The 21752-nt window shown below is 44.3% G+C and overlaps 1 protein-coding gene across 1 annotated transcript in view; it reads left to right on the top strand.

Annotated features, from left to right (window-relative positions):
- LOC120018114 (solute carrier family 12 member 9-like) overlaps positions 1–21752 on the top strand; it is a 60558-nt gene that overhangs the window by 24853 nt on the left and 13953 nt on the right. The window contains exons 7-10 of the mRNA XM_038961109.1: positions 1477–1634; positions 3973–4055; positions 5625–5749; positions 20903–21095. Of these exons, the coding sequence (XP_038817037.1) occupies positions 1477–1634; positions 3973–4055; positions 5625–5749; positions 20903–21095 (559 nt within the window). The remainder of the gene's footprint in view (positions 1–1476; positions 1635–3972; positions 4056–5624; positions 5750–20902; positions 21096–21752) is intronic.

Raw genomic sequence — 21752 nt, 5'->3', positions numbered from 1 at the left:
ACGCTCTGTCCTCTGCTCTCCCTCTCTGCATGGCACACGTTATGTCCTCTGCTCTCCCTCTCTGCATGGCACACGCTCTGTCCTCTGCTCTCCCTCTCTGCATGGCACACGCTCTGTCCTCTGCTCTCCCTCTCTGCATGGCACACGCTCTGTCCTCTGCTCTCCCTCTCTGCATGGCACACGCTCTGTCCTCTGCTCTCCCTCTCTGCATGGCACACGCTCTGTCCTCTGCTCTCCCTCTCTGCATGGCACACGCTCTGTCCTCTGCTCTCCCTCTCTGCATGGCACACGCTCTGTCCTCTGCTCTCCCTCTCTGCATGGCACACGCTCTGTCCTCTGCTCTCCCTCTCTGCATGGCACACGCTCTGTCCTCTGCTCTCCCTCTCTGCATGGCACACGCTCTGTCCTCTGCTCTCCCTCTCTGCATGGCACACGCTCTGTCCTCTGCTCTCCCTCTCTGCATGGCACACGCTCTGTCCTCTGCTCTCCCTCTCTGCATGGCTGCCACCTCTTTATGATGGCTTTGTTTTGGAGTGCAGGTTTTAAAATGTCAAGCATGTTCAGATTTATACTGCACTTGCCACACGTCACAGGAATTAGTAACCAGGCTATAGCAAAAATATGGAAACACTTATCCCCTCACTAGCTTTAAGCACCAGCTGTCAGAGCAGCTCACAGATTACTGCACCTGTACATAGCCCATCTATAATTTAGTTCAAACAACTACCTCTTCCGCTACTGTATTTATTTTGCTCCTTTGCACCCCATTATTTCTATTTCTACTTTGCACATTCTTCCACTGCAAATCTACCATTCCAGTGTTTTACTTGCTATATTGTATTTACTTCGCCACCATGGCCTTTTTTTTGCCTTTACCTCCCTTATCTCACCTCATTTGCTCACATTGTATATAGACTTATTTTTCTACTGTATTATTGACTGTGTTTCATGTGTAACTCTGTGTTGTTGTATGTGTCACACTGCTTTGCTTTATCTTGGCCAGGTCGCAATTGTAAATGAGAACTTCTCAACTTGCCTACCTGGTTAAATAAAGGTGAAATAAATAAATAAAATTGACCAGCTCCATTACGCACACACCAGAGTAACTCCAACACACATGCATACTCAAATGACTTATGTTTTCACATGTTTTCACTACTGTGTGTGCTGCTGGTGGATGGGAACATTTTAAAGTGAATCATTATTAACAATGTCAGAGAGACTGATTTAAAGCAATGGTTCATAAACGTTTAACTGCGGCACACAAATAATAACGCAGACCAACACTCACACACCAAATAACACACACACACAAATCATATCATTGGCATTTCCTATTTTTCGGACAGAGGGGACAGACAGATCGAGGGAGTGGAGGGAGCTGACAGACTAAAAAACAGACAGAGATGGGTGGAGGGTTGGAGTGGAGTGGGGGAGGGTTTCATATGAATGTATATAATCTGATTTCTCTCTCAGTCTTCTCCTCCAGAGGGACTACAGTTTCCTGCGGGACATTAATGTGTGGAACCCGTTGGTGACCGTTGGTGTGTACTCCTCCACCATGTCTGCTGCCATGAGTAACCTGATAGGGGCGTCACGCATCCTCTACGCCCTGGCACGGGACGACCTGTTTGGTGGGTACACTTATGTCCTCCTCTTTCTCACTATCCACCTCACCCTCTTATTTATCTTTATAGCTTCTTCTCTCTCCCTTCTCACTGGCGTTGTGTGTGGATATGGGAGATGAATAGCAGTATTAAGCAGGTTTCCCCTGTAGAGTGGGCAGCTGGAGCAGAACAGATGAACTAGACTGAACCATGCTGAACTAGACTGAACCATGCTGAACTAGACTGAACCATGCTGAACTAGACTGAACCAAACTGACAGTGACTCGGCTCAGGATCACTAGCAATGCCTTTCAGGGGTTAAACATATATTTTAGCTTATGGGTTTTGTTTTTGCCTTGTGACTGTATGATTAAAGGTGTTGTAGCTTCAAGTTCTTATCGTGTGTGTGTCATTCATACCTGGTGCAACCTGCTTGCAACTGTCCTACACCCACTGGGTAATGGATCTCCTAATATAGTGTAACACACATCTCTTAATTTTAATCTCACCCACTTTTAAAATTTCTGCTCTGTCTTCGCCCTTCACCTTCCCCTTTTCTCCCCTTTTATTTTCCTCTCCATCCCCTGTTCTTGGCTGCATTGATTTGAGTTGAAAGTCTCTAATTTAATTAATTTCATGTATCAACTGAAATGTGGTCCTAAACGTTAATTCCCTCCATCTTAATCCTCCTCCTCCCTCTTGCTCTCACATACAGTTGAAGTCGGAAGTTTACATACACCTTAGCCAAATACATTTAAACTCCATTTTTCACAATTCCTGAAATTTAATCTTAGTAAAAATTCCCTATTTTAGGTCAGTTAGGATCACCACTTTATTTTAAGAATGTGAAATATCAGAATAATAGAAAAGAGTGATTTTATTTCAGCTTTGATTTCTTTCATCACATTCCCAGTGGGTCAAAAGTTTACATACACTAAATTAGTATTTGGTAGCATTGCCTTTTAAATTGTTTAACTTGGGTCAAATGTTTCGGGTAGCCTTCCACAAGCTTCCCACAATAAGCTGGGTTAATTTTGGCCCATTCCTCCTGACAGAGCTGGTGTTGCTGAGTCAGGTTTGTAGGCCTCCTTGCTCGCACACATTTTCTTCAGGATTGAAGTCAGGGCTTTGTGATGGCCACTCCAATACCTTGACTTTGTTGTCCTTAAGCCATTTTGCCACAACTTTGGAAGTATGCTTGGAGTCATTGTCCATTTGGAAGACCCATTTGCGACCAAGCTGTAACTTTGACGGATGTCTTGATGTTGCTTCCATATATCCACATAATTTTCCTGCCTCATGATGCCATCTATTTTGTGAAGTGCACCAGTCCCTCCTGCAGAAAAGCACCCCCACATCATGATGCTGCCACCCCCGTGCTTCACAGTTAGGATGGTGTTCTTCGGGCTTGCAAGCCTCCCCCTTTTTCCTCCAAACATAACGATGGTCATTATGGCCAAACAGTTCTATTTGTTTCATCAGACCAGAGGACATTTCTCCAAAAAGTACAATCTTTGTTCCCATGTGCAGTTGCAAACTGTAGTCTGGCTTTTTTATGGCGGTTTTGGAGCAGTGACTTCTTCCTTGCTGAGCGGACTTTCAGGTTACGTCGATGTAGGACTCGTTTTACTGTGGATATAGATACTTTTGTACGTGTTTTCTCCAGCATCTTCACAATGTCCTTTGCTGCTGTTCTGGGATTGATTTGCACTTTTCACACCAAAGTACGTTCATCTCTAGGAGACAGAACGCGTCACCTTCCTGAGCTTGGTGGTATGACGGCTGCGTGGTTCCATGGTGTTTATACTTGCGTACTATTATTTGTACAGATGAACGTGGTACCTTCAGGCATTTGGAAATTGCTCCCAAGGATGAACCAGGCTTGTGGAGGTCTACAATTAATTTTCTGAGGTCTTGGCTGATTTCTTTAGATTTTTCCATGATTTCAAGCAAAGAGGCACTGAGTTTGAAGGTAGGCCTTGAAATACATCCACAGGTACACTTCCAATTGACTCAAATGATGTCAATTAGCCTATCAGAAGCTTCTAAAGCCATGACATCATTTTCTGTAATTTTCCAAGCTGTTTAAAGGCACAGTCAACTTAGTGTATGTAAACTTCTGACCCACTGGAATTGTGATACAGTGAATTATATGTGAAAAAATCTGTCTGTAAACAATTGTTGGAAAAATGACTTGTCATGCACAAAGTAGATGTCCTAACCGACTTGCCAAAACGATAGTTTGTTAACAAGAAATTTGTGGAGTGGTTGAAAAACGAGTTTTAATGACTCCAACCTAAGTGTATGTAAACTTCCGACTTCAACTGTATTCTCTCTCTCGCTCACTCCTCTCCCCCGTCTGCAGGCACAGTCTTGTCTCCAGCTAAGAAGACATCTCACAATGGGAACCCCTGGGTGTCTGTCCTCCTCTCCTGGTTCCTAGTACAGGTAAGACAATGGGAACCCCTGGGTGTCTGTCCTCCTCTCCTGGTTCCTAGTACAGGTAAGACAATGGGAACCCCTGGGTGTCTGTCCTCCTCTCCTGGTTCCTAGTACAGGTAAGACAATGGGAACCCCTGGGTGTCTGTCCTCCTCTCCTGGTTCCTAGTACAGGTAAGACAATGTGAACCCCTGGGTGTCTGTCCTCCTCTCCTGGTTCCTAGTACAGGTAAGACAATGGGAACCCCTGGGTGTCTGTCCTCCTCTCCTGGTTCCTAGTACAGGTAAGACAATGGGAACCCCTCGGTGTCTGTCCTACTCTCCTGGTTCCTAGTACAGGTAAGACAATGGGAACCCCTGGGTGTCTGTCCTACTCTCCTGGTTCCTAGTACAGGTAAGACAATGGGAACCCCTGGGTGTGTGTGTCCTCTCCTGGTTACCAGTCCAGGTAAGACAATAGGAACCCCTGAGGGGCTGTTCTCTCCTGGGTCCAAGTACAGGTAAGACAATAGGAACCCCTGAGGGGCTGTTCTCTCCTGGGTCCAAGTACAGGTAAGACATAGAGGAGAGAATAGGTCTGATTTCACCTGCTCAATAATCTCTGATCAGGTCAGATGTAGGAAAAGGTAGATTGATATAGTAGAGAGAAGGGTAAATGGAAAAAGATAGATGGAGAGAGAAGGGTAGATGGAGAGAGAAGGGAAGTACTTTGAGACTACTGAGAATTGGCCAAGACATAACGAGAAAAGGAGATGAGATGGGAGGGTAAAGATACAGAGACAGGAAAAATAGATGGAGGTGGAGAGAGCTCTGATAATGACTGGCTAGTCAGATACTCTTCAAGAAGCGAGTGTTAAATGGCTGGTCTTTGTCTTCCTCTCTCATCCCTCGCTCTGCTTCTACACTGGAGTGGGGGAGTAATTAGAGTGAAATCATTAGCCTGTATCAGAGCTCATTAACTAGTCCTCCCCCTCTTTTCTGTCGCTCGCTCTTTCTCTCTCTGCCATTTGAATGATTCACTGATGACACAAGTGTGATTCTAATCTCACTCCATGTTAAACAATCTCACAGATGAGAGAAAGGGAGCGAGGGATGTCAGGAAGGAAGGTGAAAGAAGGTGTTAGGCCAAAAGGGAGATGGATATAGAGACAAGTCATGCATCAATTCAAAGTGATCCAGATTATATTTGAGGAAGAGGGAGACCTTGAGACTGATTTAGAAGCCCCTCTATCTTTGTGGTCTGACCTTTTAGTAAAGGGCTGTGTGATGTTAGTGATAACTCAGCCTCTCAGAATAGCTTGGTGATTACCATGGGTTTACATGGACTGGACATACAACACGAATACAACTGACCTGATCTCACTCACGCACACACACAGGCAGGCAGGCCCAGAAGTTGCCCATACTGGCCTATGACTGAGGGCTCGGTGAATAGCTAATTAATACTCTTGTTAAAGGGGAGAACTGAGGAGACTGACTCTCACTGACTTTGTTGTGGAGGTCAGAGGAAAAACTATTTCTCCCCTCCATCTCTCTCTCCCTCATCTATTTCTTCTCTCTCCTTTTCTCCATCTGTAGTTGGTGTTGTTCACAGGGAAGTTGAACACCATCGCCAGCATTGTAACCATCTTCTTCCTGCTGGTGTACGCAGCTGTGGACCTGGCCTGTCTGGCTCTGGAGTGGGCCTCAGCTCCTAACTTCAGGTACTAAATCAAATCAAATTGGGTTTATCACACATGCTGAATAAAACTGGTATAAGCTTTACAATTAAATGCTTGCTTATGAAACTTTCCCAACAATGCAGAGTTTAAAAAATAATAATGCAAAATGAAATGGTAACTAACGAGGAATAAAATACACAAGAATGGAGCTATATACAGGAAGTACCAGTACCAGATCAATGTGCAGCTATATACAGGGAGTACCAGTGCCATATCAATGTGGAGCTATATACAGGGAGTACCAGTACCAGATCAATGTGCAGCTATATACAGGGAGTACCAGTACCATATCAATGTGGAGCTATATACAGAGAGTACCAGTACCATATCAATGTGCAGCTATATACAGGGAGTACCAGTACCATATCAATGTGCAGCTATATACAGAGAGTACCAGTACCATATCAATGTGGAGCGGTATATAGGGAGTACCAGTACCATATCAATGTGCAGCTATATACAGGGAGTACCAGTACCATATCAATGTGGAGCTATATACAGGGAGTACCAGTACCAGATCAATGTGGAGCTATATACAGGGAGTACCAGTACCAGATCAATGTGGAGCTATATACAGAGAGTACCAGTACCAGATCAATGTGGAGCTATATACAGGGAGTACCAGTACCATCCATATCAATGTGGAGCGGTATACAGGGAGTACCAGTACCAGATCAATGTGGAGCTATATACAGAGAGTACCAGTACCATATCAATGTGGAGCTATATACAGGGAGTACCAGTACCAGATCAATGTGGAGCTATATACAGAGAGTACCAGTACCAGATCAATGTGGAGCTATATACAGGGAGTACCAGTACCATCCATATCAATGTGGAGCGGTATACAGGGAGTACCAGTACCAGATCAATGTGGAGCTATATACAGAGAGTACCAGTACCAGATCAATGTGGAGCTATATACAGAGTACCAGTACCAGATCAATGTGGAGCTATATACAGGGAGTACCAGTACCATATCAATGTGGAGCTATATACAGGGAGTACCAGTACCATATCAATGTGGAGCTATATACAGGGAGTACCAGTACCAGATCAATGTGGAGCTATATACAGAGTACCAGTACCATATCAATGTGGAGCTATATACAGGGAGTACCAGTACCATATCAATGTGGAGCGGTATATAGGGAGTACCAGTACCAGATCAATGTGCAGCTATATACAGGGAGTACCAGTACCATAATCAATGTGGAGCTATATACAGGGAGTACCAGTACCAGATCAATGTGGAGCTATATACAGAGAGTACCAGTACCAGATCAATGTGGAGCTATATACAGGGAGTACCAGTACCATCCATATCAATGTGGAGCGGTATACAGGGAGTACCAGTACCAGATCAATGTGGAGCGGTATACAGGGAGTACCAGTACCATATCAATGTGCAGCTATATACAGGGAGTACCAGTACCATATCAATGTGGAGCGGTATATAGGGAGTACCAGTACCATATCAATGTGCAGCTATATACAGGGAGTACCAGTACCATATCAATGTGCAGCTATATACAGGGAGTACCAGTACCATATCAATGTGCAGCTATATACAGGGAGTACCAGTACCATATCAATGTGGAGCGGTATATAGGGAGTACCAGTACCACATCAATGTGGAGCTATATACAGGGAGTACCAGTACCATATCAATGTGCAGCTATATACAGGGAGTACCAGTACCACATCAATGTGGAGCTATATACAGGGAGTACCAGTACCAGATCAATGTGGAGCTATATACAGGGAGTACCAGTACCAGATCAATGTGGAGCTATATACAGAGAGTACCAGTACCAGATCAATGTGGAGCTATATACAGGGAGTACCAGTACCATCCATATCAATGTGGAGCGGTATACAGGGAGTACCAGTACCAGATCAATGTGGAGCTATATACAGAGAGTACCAGTACCAGATCAATGTGGAGCTATATACAGGGAGTACCAGTACCAGATCAATGTGGAGCTATATACAGGGAGTACCAGTACCATATCAATGTGGAGCTATATACAGACAGTACCAGATCAATGTGCAGAGGAATAAGGTATTTGAGGTAGATATGTACATAAAGGCAGGGTAAAGTGACTAAGCATCAGGATAGATAATAAGGTATTTGAGGTAGATATGTACAGTTGAAGTCAGAAGTTTACATACACTTAGGTTGGAGTCATTAAAACTTGTTTTTCAACCACTCCACAAATTTTTGTTAACAAAGTATAGTTTTGGCAAGTCGTTTAGGACATCTACTTTGTACATGACACAAGTCATTTTTCCAACAATTGTTTACAGACAGATTATTTCACTTATAATTCACTATATCACAATTCCAGTGGGTCAGAAGTTTACATACACTAAGTTGACTGTGCCTTTAAACAGCTTGGAAAATTCCAGAAAATGACGTCATGGCTTTAGAAGCTGCTAATTTACATCATTTGAGTCAACTGGAGGTGTACCTGTGGATGTATTTCAAGGCCTACCTTCAAACGCAGTGCCTTTGCTTGACATCATGGGAAAATCAAAAGAAATCAGCCCAGACCTCATCTGTACAAACAATAGTATGCAAGTATAAATGCTATGGGACCACGCAGCTGTCATACCGCTCAGGAAGGAGACGCGTTCTGTCTCCTAGAGATGAACGTACTTTGGTGCGAAAAGTGCAAATCAATCCCAGAACAACAGCAAAGGACCTTAGTACAGACCCATGCTTCTACAGAGATCCCTTCCATTTTTGTTGACGGTGCTGTCGCTGTTGTTTCTATGGGGGAGATGAAGACAGTTAGAAACAGTATGGCCTGTAATAAAGCTGTCCCCTCGTGTGGTCGTTAGATCAGGTAGTGTTCCTGTGCGCGTATTTGTGTCCCCACAGATGAGCACGTTTCCCTGGGCCTGGAAATGGCATGTCTCTTCCTCAAGGGTGGGGAAGATCTCATCTGAGTAATATGGGGATTCTGAGGGGGGATATAAATTGCGCAAAGGAACACATATTTTTCTGTCAGTACAAGTTCTTTTTTCAGTTTTAACCTAATGTGATATTGACCAATTTTGAGGGGATCAATTGGATTTTGTAGTTTGGATTTGTACCAAATGATCAGTCCTCCAGTCTCTGCCTCTATTGACAGAGCTGTGTTTCTGTGATGGCACAATTACCTCTGTAGCCTGTGGGGACAGTGAGTGACAATGTCAGCCTTACACCATGTCTCCTGCAGAATGATGCCGTCAACATCTTTAAGATTTTTGTTGAACTCCAGTGCTAAAACTCTTCAGTCCAAAGGTTGATGAGTTTAGGTCTTCAATGTTCCACATGCTAACTTCCAAAAAGAAAGAATAGCAGTCAGAAATGTGTGTATATATATATATGTGTGTGTGTATGTATGTGTATATATACACACACACACATATATATATATATATACATACATACATACATACATACACACATACACACACATATATATGTATGTATATATATATGTGTGTGTGTGTGTGTGTGTGTGTATATATACATACATATATATATATGTATGTATGTATGTATGTATGTATGTATGTGTATATATATATATGTATATATATATATATATATATACTGCTCAAAAAAATAAAGGGAACACTTAAACAACACAATGTAACTCCAAGTCAATCACACTTCTGTAACAACCCAGCAGCAGGACCGCTACCTCCGCCTTTGTGCAAGGAGGATCAGGAGGAGCACTGCCAGAGCCCTGCAAAATGACCTCCAGCAGGCCACAAATGTGCATGCCTTGCACAAAGGCGGAGGTAGCGGTCCTGCTGCTGGGTTGTTGCCCTCCTACGGCCTCCTCCACGTCTCCTGATGTACTGGCCTGTCTCCTGGTAGCGCCTCCATGCTCTGGACACTACGCTGACAGACACAGCAAACCTTCTTGCCACAGCTCGCATTGATGTGCCATCCTGGATGAGCTGCACTACCTGAGCCACTTGTGTGGGTTGTAGACTCTGTCTCATGCTACCACTAGAGTGAAAGCACCGCCAGCATTCAAAAGTGACCAAAACATCAGCCAGGAAGCATAGGAACTGAGAAGTGGTCTGTGGTCACCACCTGCAGAATCACTCCTTTATTGGGGGTGTCTTGCTAATTGCCTATAATTTCCACCTTTTGTCTATTCCATTTGCACAACAGCATGTGAAATGTATTGTCAATCAGTGTTGCTTCCTAAGTGGACAGTTTGATTTCACAGAAGTGTGATTGACTTGGAGTTACATTGTGTTGTTTAAGTGTTCCCTTTATTTTTTTGAGCAGTGTGTATATATATATATATATATATATATATATATATATATACATACATACATACAGTGGGGAGAACAAGTATTTGATACACTGCCGATTTTGCAGGTTTTCCTACTTACAAAGCATGTAGAGGTCTGTCATTTTTATCATAGGTACACTTCAACTGTGAGAGACGGAATCTAAAACAAAAATCCAGAAAATCACATTTTATGATTTTTAAGTAATTCATTTGGGGCTTCCTCTCTGGTCTGGTAGAGGTGGTGGTCTGGTGCGAGGTAGTAGGCTGGGCCCGGTCCAGTGTGGTTAATCCGATGGAAGTGGTGATGCTCTGTTGGTGGGTGGGGTGCGCTGGGTCTGGTGGGGTGTTGAAGGGGCCTGGGGCTCCTTGGTGGTGCAGTGGTCTGGTAGGGGTCGGGGGGTGGTCCTCTGTCCTGTCATGGGGTGTTTGTCTACCAAGTGCCACGTCCTTTAGAGACTTGGCAAACATCCCTACTGTCTGCTTCCTCAGGTGGGAGTGGTCCTGCAGATGCTCTGGGGTGATTGTTGGGTGGTGAGCAAAGTGCACGTTCGGGAGTAGGCCACACCCTTTGGTGATGTCAGCGTTGACTTTCTGAATGGTACGGAGATGAAAGTCTTTGCGGGGCACCAGAGTGGAGATGGTGATGTGGGAGTTGGGGAACCACTCAGAGGCCCTCTCTGCTACGCTGTTGACCAGGCTGCCTACTCTCTCCTGCTCCTCTCGCAGGTTGTTGGTGCCGGTGTGAATGATAATGTGGCCTGGTGTGTCAAAGTCAGGCTGGGACAAGATGTGGAGTGCATCCTGTGTTTTTGGGCACCATATTTTGCACCTGTTGTGGTGGGGGAGGAGTTTATCCTCTTGGATGAATTTCCCATTTTAGTCAATGAGGATGGCCACCTCAGTGGGTTTTACCAGATTAGTGGGTTTATGGTCTGGGGCTGGAGTACACAGGGCCTGTGTACATGGAGGGGTGTGTCAGGGGGGAGCTTCGCTCTCTAGTAGGTGGCCCCATGTGAGCCACCTGGGGTTGTGGGTAAAGGGTTGTCGGTATGGGGGGATTGTGGGGTTGTTAGGGGGGTGGTGAGGGGCTGCAGCTTCTCTCTAGGAGTCTCTACAGTCTGTTCTCTGTGCTGCAGCACCCTCTTGATGACAGACAACTCCTTTGTCATCTCCTCCTTTACCTGCACCAGCTCTCTCCTCATGGTGGCTTTTACCTCCTCAAGCGCTGTGGTAAGGCTCTCTCTCAGCTCCTGGACAGAGATCTTCAGCTGGGTCCTGCACTGGTTGATCTGGTCGTGTAGAAGCTCTGTGTCTGGGCTGGTGGTGGTGTAGCTGGGGGGCTGCTCCTTCAGCTCAGTAACCCATACTTCTAACAGAGCCAGCCTGTCTCTCAGCAGGCTGATGGTAGTGTGGTCTTGGCTATGGTGGTTGTAGGCAAGCAGGGGGGGAGGATAGTCCTGCTGTTGGGGTGCCTGAGGTGAGCGGAGAGGTCGGGTGCTGTCCTTGTCTTTTTTGCTTTCCGCCATTTTCCTTAGAGTGTGGAAGTCCTGCACAAAAGAGCTGAGTGCAGCCTCACTGCCCTGGACCATGACAGTGTGTTTCTGGTACATGTTTACCATCAGAAACCTGTTTTCCTGGTCCTTATTGCTGTCCTCAAAAATATGGATTTGCCTTCCCTTGCAGATGCCTTTCTTTGTGGTATAGCAGAAATGCCTGGTTACAGCTGTATGCCAGCCAGTAGTGTGGTCTGTGTAAAGTAACAGTCCTGTTTTGTGAGCAGTCGGCAAACAACGTTTCTGGGTTCTCCCTCAGAATTCTGTGTTTAAAATGGATTCTTCCCTTCTCTGATTTGATTTCTGCTGGGTATTCAAAAAAAAGGGGGGGTGGAAAGTCGTGTCTCTGCTGCTGCTGGTGCTGCTAGCGCTGCCTCAGTGGCCATGTTGCTATGGTTACCACCAGTAAACAGTTGGAGCTAGACGGTAAGCTAGCTGACAGATTTGAATTTGGCTAGCTACCACGATGAAGATTGACAGAGAGTGAGTTAAAAGACCAATCTTTACCTCCTGTGTTGATTTTCAGTGGTACAATTTGATTACCTATACATCTTTTGCTAATTTAATCGTGTCAGTCTCGCTCTTAACAATCAAAGTTATAACAAGTCAGGAGCTGTTCTTCTGCATGACTTCTCTCTCTCAATAATTTCTTTTTTCTCTCTCCGTCTCTCTCTTTCCTCCGTCTCTCTCTTTCCTCCGTCTCTCTCTCTTTCCTCCGTCTCTCTCTCTTTCCTCCGTCTCTCTCTCTCTTTCCTCCGTCTCTCTCTCTCCTCCGTCTCTCTCTCTCTCCTCAGTCTCTCGCTCTCTTTCCTCCGTTTCCTCAGTCTCTCGCTCTCTTTCCTCCGTTTCCTCAGTCTCTCGCTCTCTTTCCTCCGTTTCCTCAGTCTCTCGCTCTCTTTCCTCCGTCTCTCTTTCCTCCGTCTCTCTTTCTCTCGCTCGCCTCCATATCTCCTCCCCCCCGCCGTCTCGCTCTGGTTCTCTCTCCTCTTCCTTTCACACACATGCTGCCCCCCTCCCTGTCTGATGGTGTTGAGTGTGTTAGTGTTCCACTGTATGCCAGCTGGGTGTCGTGGCCACGTGCTAATTAAGACATAAACTGTCCACTGCTCCCAGCTGCACATCTCAGAAGGGATGCAGATAAGTGTGTGTTGAATATGGTGAATCCTTAAACGTTGATGTGTGCTATGGCTGCACAATTAATCTAATTTTTATCTAAATTGTGATATTGATGTGCAATATCCACAGCACACACACAAAGACCCACCCCCTTTCACTCCAGCAGGCAGCACAGTTCAGTTAGTCTAGATAATCATGTCGTGCAGCTCTAATGTATGCTGTTAATGATGTGTGCCTGGGTAGGTATGTGGACACATCTGTGTATCACAACTACTTTTTCATAGAGGGGAAACTATCTCTAGAAGTTCCTGCATCCCTGTACTTCTCTGTCCATATCAGTGCTTGTCCATGTGTCAAGGGTATATAAAGTGAACAAAGTTTTATATAGAGTTAATCAAACTTTTCCCACCCTCTGTATCTCCCTCCCTATTGGCCGATGGGATTCGGGCGGGGTGCTGATAAGGCGCGTGGTTGGCTGGCTGCTGTGGGGCACTTCCTTAATTCTATTAGCCTGTTGTTGCTGCTGTTGTCGCGGGGCTGGTATTGGGTGTTTGTTGTGTTCCCTGCGTCTCTTTCCAGCTGGAAATAATTTAAAGACATTTAGTGCGTCTCTCCCCTGAGAACTGCTCTGTAATTAGCATAACTCGTTTAGCAGAAATATTTCCTCTTTCCCCTAAATTTGACACACGGGTGTTTTAGCTGACAGGAAGCGGGCTACTGAATTATGATGTAGCGGAAGAGCTGTCCGCTTGTTAAGTGTGTGCGTGTGTCCTCTGTGTGTGAGAAAAGCGTGTAAAGGGATGTGGGAAATGGCGTGTGAAAATCTGTGTGTGTGTTTTCACTGTGTCCACTGTGTCCAACACTCTGTATGTGTGTTTAAAGGGCCGTGAAACGGCTGTTGGCTGCAGCTTTATCAGTAAATGGCCCCAGTTTTTTAGAGCCCTCCTCTGGGTCAGTATGTTCTACTGATGGGACTGACTACTGGGTTTAGACTAGAGTACATTGCTGAGTGGCTTAGACACACGCACAGGCTATATTTTTGAGTAAGACTTGAAGGCCAGGCTCCATTATTAATGTTATTAACATGCAGTCAGTCTGAGTGTACATTTTGTGAAGGTTACTCTAATTACTACTAAAATTACATGTAATGTGTGAATGAGCACTCACTGACATTGTATTTATAGATCTGCCAGCTTTGTGTGCACTTGAGTCAAGTGTGTGTTTGCAGAGCGAGGGTGTTTTAAGGTGATGGTCGGCCATAGCACAGTTATGTCATCTAATCATGACGTGTCTTTTGGCTGGCTGCCGTGTCCCCTCTCTCCCCCTCTCAATACTTGATGGTGGACATTATTTTTTTGCTAATGTCAGCAAAGTGACATCAGTCATTGGGAAATGATTGGTAGCAAAGTGACATCAGTCATTGTGAAATGATTGGTAGCAAAGTGACATCAGTCATTGGGAAATGATTGGTATGCGAGAGAGGAGGGGAGAGACAAGGGGAGTGCCAGCGACGCACTGCCACTAATGAGAGAGGGATTAAAGAGACCAAAGGAGAGAGTGAAAGAAAGGGAGAGCAGGCAGGTTGAGCTTTTAACATAATGACTCTCCAGCAGGGAGGGAGAGAAAGAAAGAGAGGAGTGGATATCGAGTAAGAGGGACTGTGAGAGAAGGGTGGGTGTAAGATTGAAAGTAAGACATTGGGGGTGACATAAATGATGTGAAATTAGAGCTAAAACAAATGGAAAGTGTGGAGAGAAAGTTGAGCAAACAGTAAAGGAACGAAGATCTACACCTATATATATATATATATATATATATATATATATATATATATATATATATATACACACAAAAGTATGTGTATATATATATATATATATATATATATATATACACATACTTTTGTGTGTATATATATATATATATATATATATATATATATATATATATATATATATATATATAGGTGTAGATCTTCGTTCCTTTACTGTTTGCTCAACTTTCTCTCCACACTTTCCATTTGTTTTAGCTCTAATTTCACATCATTTATGTCACCCCCAATGTCTTACTTTCAATCTTACACCCACCCTTCTCTCACAGTCCCTCTATATATATACACACAAAAGTATGTGGACGCCCCTTAAAATAAGAGGATTCGGCTATTTCAGCCACACCTGTTGCTGACCGGTGTATAAAATCAAGAACACGGCCATGCAATCTCCATCGACAAACATTGGCAGTAGAATGGCCCGTACTGAAGAGATCAGTGACTTTCAACGTGGCACCGTCATATGATGCCGCCTTTCCAACAAGTCAGTTTGTCAAATTTCTGCGCTGCTTGAGCTGCCCCGGTCAACTGTAAGTGCTGTTATTGTGAAGTGGAATCTTCAAGGAGCAACAACGGCTCAGCCGCAAAGTGGTAAGCCACACAAGCTTACAGAACGGAAACGCTGAGTGCTGAAGCGCATGGCCGAGCAGCCGCACACAAGCCTAAGGTCACTATGCACAATGCCAAGTATCGGCTGGAGTGGTGTAAAGCTCACCGCGTTCTCTGGAGTGATGAATCTCGCTTCACCATCTGGCAGTCCGACGGATGCCAGGAGAACGCTACCTGCCCCAATGCATAGTGCCAACTGTAAAGTTTGGTGGAGAAGGCATAATGGTCTGGGACTGTTTTCCATGGTTCTTTTCAGGCCCCTTAGTTCCAGTGAAGGGAAATCTTATCAATGCCCCTGTGCACAAAGCGAAGTCCATACAGAAATGGTTTGTCGAGATCGGTGTGGAAGAACTTGACTGGCCTGCACAAAGCCCAGACCTCAGCCCCATAGAGCACCTTTGGTAATAATTGAAACGCCTACTGCAAGCCAGGCCTAATCGCCCAACATCAGTGCCCGACCTCACTAATGCTCTTGTGGCTGAATGGATACAAGTCCCCGCAGCAATGTTCCAACATCTAGTGGAAAGTCTTCCCAGAAGAATGGAGGCTGTTATAGCAGCAAAGAGGGGACCAACTCCATATTAATGCCCATGATTTTGGAATGAGATGTTCGACAAGCAGGTGTCCACATACTTTTGACCATGTCGTTTATTTCACTCTCCTCTGGTGATAGAGATAACGGTGCAGTCATTACCCTCCCCTCCTTTTCCAATCTTCTCTATCTCTCCATCACATTTTAGCGGGAGCTACTTATCAATTAGCGCTCGGGTGCGTTCCACTCTGTTAATGAAGCTAAGTCTTTTAGTGTAGCCTAGCTCTCCCAGCTGGGCCTGGGCCTGTTCATTTGGATTGTAATTACAGTAGCTAGCCATAATAGCTGTTTATCTGCTGAAGATGTTATTGCAGGAGATTGGGGTCGCTACGTGATCAATGACCCTACCTTTGTCTGCACCTATCTTCATGGGGAGCTCAGGTGTGACACACACATACATCACATTAACACACACATGCATCAAACACATGCAAATGCATACATCAGACACACTCACACTCATTGACACACACACATACAGTGCATTCGGAAAGTGATCAGACACCTTGACTTTTCCCACAATTTGTTACGTTACAGCCTTATTCTAAAATGGATTGAATAATTTTTTTGTCAATCTACACACAATACCTCAATGACAAAGCAAAACCACTTTTTTTTTTGCAAATGTAATAAAAATAAAAATGGGAGGGGTGGAAATATTTGAGTTATGTCCTCAGTGCTAATTTCAGACAGCGCTGATAGGGATATTTAAGATGAACCAAAAGCTAGTTTTGGCGGTAACCCAGTTGGTTATGTTATGAATTTTGACCGTGGAAACGCAGCCTATCCAGCCGTGACGCACACTGCCCATATGAACATGGAGCAAGACCAGCCTAAGGTGCTTTTGGTGCCTGTATTCTTTGTATTTAGAAACATATAAACTATTTTTCCCATTTAGTTTTTTATTTGGCATAGCCTCCTCTCAATTAAGGCTTTTTTTGTCCTGCCCAATGCAATCGCAAAGTAGTCTAAAGGGTTTGGTTCCTGAGATCGCTTGGAAATAAATCTTAATCACCAACGCTTTATTAAAATATAAAGTTTGAGAGGAGTTAAACGGTGAACTGAAATTCCCTTTTTACCAATGCATTGCAGGCAGGCCCACATTATTTTGGCCATGCAGGTCCTGTTTTGGACGTGTGTAAAACCCTGTCCATGATGTACGTGCACATGCCCATCATGAAACGAGAGATGTGAACCTCGTATTTAGAAGTTATCTGTAACCTGTAAAAATTTGCTTGTGTTCGGTTTCATACACTGCATTACCAAAAGTATGTGGACAACTGCTCCTCAAACGTCTCATTCCAAAATCATGGGCATTAATATGGAGTTGGTCCCCCCTTTGCTGCTATAACAGCCTCCATTCTTCTGGAAAGGCTTTCCACTAGATGTTGGAACATTGCTGCGGGGACTTGCTTCCATTCAGCCACAAGAGCATTAGTGAGGTCGGAACTGATGTTGGGCGATTAGGCCTGGCTCGCAGTCGGCGTTCCAATTCATCCCAAAGGTGTTCGCTGGGTTGCGGTCTGGGCTCTGTGAAGACCAGTCAAGTTCTTCCACATCAATCTCAACTAATCATTTCTGTATGGACTTCACTTTGTTCACGGGAGCATTGTCATGCTGCAACAGGAAAGGGCCTTCACCAAACTGTTGCCACAAAGTTGGAAGCACAGAGTCGTCTAGAATGTAATTTGTATGCTATAGCATTACAATTTCCCTTCACTGGAACTAAGGGGCCTAGCCCGAACCATGAAAAACAGCCCCAGACCATTATTCCTCCTCCACCAAACTTTACAGTTGGCACAGGTAGCGTTCCCCTGGCATCCGCCAAGCCCAGATTTGTCAGTTGGACTGTCATATGGTGAAGGGTGGTTCATCTCTACAGAGAATGCGTTTCCACTGCTCCAGAGTCCAATGGTGGCAAGCTTTACACCGCTCCAACCGACGCTTGACATTGTGCATGGTGAACTTAGGCTTGCGTTTGGCTGCTCGGCCATGGAAACCCATTTCATGAAGCTCCCAATGAACAGTTATTGTTCTGACCTTGCTTCCAGAGGCAGTTTGGAACTCTGTAATGAATGTTGCAACCGAGGACAGATGATTGTTACGTGCTTTAGCACTCAGCGGTCCCGTTCTGTGAGCTTGTGTACCACTTCACAGCTAAGCCGTTGTTGCTCCTAGATGTTTCCACTTCACAATAACAGCACTTACAGTTGACCAGGGCAGGAATGTAACGAACTGACTTGTTGGAAAGGTGGCATCCTATGACAGTGCCACATTGAAAGTCACTGAGCTCTTCAGTAAGGCCATTCTACTGCCAATGTTTGTCTATGGAAATTGAATGGCTGTGTGCTCGATTTTATACACCTGTCAGCAACGGGTGTGGCTGAAATAGCCAAATCCACGTATTTATTTACTTAACCTTTTTTTAAATAGGCCATCACACTTACAGGCAGCATATTTTCTCCCTGTGGGCATAGAATATTAAAACAACGCAGACTATGGAGGGTTTTACGCACATCCAAACGTTTCACAGTAGCTGAACAAAGATCCAATATACAAAGAAAGGGAGAATGTCCACTCACTGTTATACTGCTCCCAAATAGGCCTGTGTTTTATGAACATAATCAGAACCATCTTACAGATCAGATCACATTCACACATCTCCAGAAGTTGCATTGCATGTACGCCACGGACATTGTCACAATAACAACAGGAAGGAGAACTATTCTAATAAGATTGCTTGTTTTTCTTTTATATTACAACAAATCCTTTTTTTTTTTTTACAACAATAAATGTAAAAATGTAATGATATCCTAAAATCGGCATGATAAAAAACACACTGCTGTTAAACCAGCCTTCGTTATACAGTAGTAGGCCTAAGGGAGGGCTTGGTTTTGAAAAAACACAATATTTATATATACAAAAGTATGTGGACACCCCTCCCGAGTGGCGCAGCTCAGTGCTAGAGGCCTCACTACAGACCCTGGTTCGATTCCAGGCTGTATCACAACCGGTCGTGGCTGGGAGTCCCAAAGGGCGGCGCACAATTGGCCCAGCGTCGTCCGGGTTAGGGTTTGGCCAGGGTAGGCCGTCATTGTAAATAAGAATTTGTTCTTAACTGACTTGCCTAGTTAAAACAAGTTGTTTTGATTAGAATTATTTATGTTTTTAAACCTTATCAATAATTAAATTATTCTTCCTCATTGATGTTTGGCATGTCCATGCTCAGCCGTAATGCAATTTATAGTAGGTCTAGCCTCTATGTCCGTGTGAATGCTATTGAATCCATGCAATTAATTAGAACAATGTGGAATGCAAATGGGTTCAAGTTAATGCATTTAGCATAGATAGGTCTACATTTTGTTATTTCATTTCTATAAGCTATTTAACAAACTATAACAGACTAACTTTGGAATTGAGTTGATTCCAAGGCAATACATAAAAGACCGTAAATACACAACTTGAAGCAACCAAACGTTTCACAATGGAGCATGTTCTGATTGGCCAGTGAGGGGCCACGTCTCAACACACCCACAACTTGTTTATTCATCAAAACCCAGCAAGTGCACTGATAATTGTGATAGTGAAAATGGAAGAAAATATTCCTGACACACCCTTGAACCTATAGCACTACGGTCTGCTCTTAGATTTACCATTTCGTACGGTTTGTTAAATTAGAGCCCTCAATGTTTGTTTTCTTGGGAAGCTGTGAGTGTTATTATATGATACAATATCAGTACTTGTTACATTACAACTTGTCTAAGTCCTGTCATCAACAGATTTCAGCCAGTGTGTGTCTGGATTGACTGCATTGTTTGACTGGAATGTTGGAATATTGGCAGTCCTCTAAAACTGTCTGGCTAACAAACATAAAGTGCAGATCAATTCTTCAAATTCATTATTTGTTACTATCTTATCACACCACTGGAAATCTATGGTTGACCAACTCCCTGACTAAAATGGCTGACCGTAATCAAATCAAATTGAAGTTTATTGGTCACGTACACAGTTCAGCAAGTGTTATAGCGGTGCAGCAAAATGCTTATGTTACTAGCTCCTAACAATGCAGTCAACTGTCAAACAGCTAGAATATTTTTTTTTAAATGCAATCGATACATATTTACACAAGCTAAACTAAGAATGACGTGAACAGCAGTGGACACACTGAGTGTATAAAACATTATGAGCACCTTCCTAATATTGAGTTGAACCCCTTTTGCCCTCAGAACAGCCTCAATTTGTTGGGGCATGGACTCTGGTCGAAAGCGTTCCACAGCGATGCTGGACCATGTTGACTCCAATGCTTCCCACAGTTGTCAAGTTGGCTGGATGTCCTTTGGACCATTCTTGATACACGGGAAACTGTTGAGTGTGAAAAACCCAGCAGCGTTGCAGTTCTTGACACACTCAAACCGGTGCACCTGGCATCTACTATCATGCCCCTACTATCAAAGGCACTTCAATATTTTGACTTGCCCATTCACCTTCTGAATGGCACACATACACAATCCATGCCTCAATTGTCGCAAGGCTTAAAAATCCTTATTTAACCTGTCTCCTCCCCTTCACCTACACTGATTTGAAGTGGATTTAACAAGTGGCATCAATAAGGGATCATAGCTTTCACTTGGATTCACCTTGTCATTCTGCCATGGAAAGGGCAGGTGTGGCTAAGGTTTTATACACTCAGTTTTTATTAGTGAGCTATGTTAAGAATCCAGTATATAAATAAATATGTGGTGTGTAGGTTCCTGTCCATTCTAGTATTCTAATTATATGCTCACAAACACATTAACTAACACACACACTCATTTACTCTCTCTCTAACTCACACAATGCATGTACACTGCACACTGAACTGTACACCTTTCTATAGATGCAGTTCGTCTAAGACTGAATGAGTTTGTGCACAAAAACACAACGGATAATTAACCCAATCACTTTCTATACACTGACTCACCTCCAGTTGTTTATCATGCTTAGAGCTTTACGTTTACTTAGAATGCTCGTGTGTGAGCGAGCGAGAGAGTGGGGAAAGCGAGAGAGAAAAAATAAGATAATTTGCTTCTCTAAAAGCACATGCATTTGCAAAGGTGTGTGTGTAAACCCTCTCCCCTCTCCCTCCAGGCCCACCTTCCGTTACTTCACTTGGCACACCTGTGTGCTGGGCATCGTGGGCTGTGCTATCATGATGTTCCTGATCAACGCTATCTACGCCTCAGCCTCCATCGCCTTCATGCTGCTACTACTGCTGCTCATCCACTACCTCAGCCCTACCAGCAGCTGGGGCTATATCAGCCAGGCTCTCATCTTCCACCAGGTACACACACACTTCTGTGCTACATCCACTACCTCAGCCCTACCAGCAGCTGGGGCTATATCAGCCAGGCTCTCATCTTCCACCAGGTACACACACACTTCTGTGCTACATCCACTACCTCAGCCCTACCAGCAGCTGGGGCTATATCAGCCAGGCTCTCATCTTCCACCAGGTACACACACACTTCTGTGCTACATCCACTACCTCAGCCCTACCAGCAGCTGGGGCTATATCAGCCAGGCTCTCATCTTCCACCAGGTACACACACACTTCTGTGCTACATCCACTACCTCAGCCCTACCAGCAGCTGGGGCTATATCAGCCAGGCTCTCATCTTCCACCAGGTACACACACACTTCTGTGCTACATCCACTACCTCAGCTACATCAGTCTACAGAACATTATGACATGACATCATCCAGTAGGGTTGGGCAGTATCCAGGTTTTCACATCGTTTTACTGTCCTTCTCTCATCTCGGAATTTACGCTATTACCAGTTTCGTATACAAGGGGGCCAAAAAAAAATCTCATTGCGTCTACCAGAATGCTAACAAAATTAGCACAAGTAATAACTAATTTCCATGGAAGCTGCTAGCTAAGTATGTTAACGAGCACAAATGAAAATAAATGAATTACAAAGACAGGCACTCTAGCTCA

Source organism: Salvelinus namaycush, chromosome 23, assembly GCF_016432855.1.
Source record: "Salvelinus namaycush isolate Seneca chromosome 23, SaNama_1.0, whole genome shotgun sequence".
In the NCBI taxonomy this organism is placed as follows: domain Eukaryota; kingdom Metazoa; phylum Chordata; class Actinopteri; order Salmoniformes; family Salmonidae; genus Salvelinus; species Salvelinus namaycush.
This window is presented reverse-complemented; position numbering and strand designations above follow the sequence as displayed.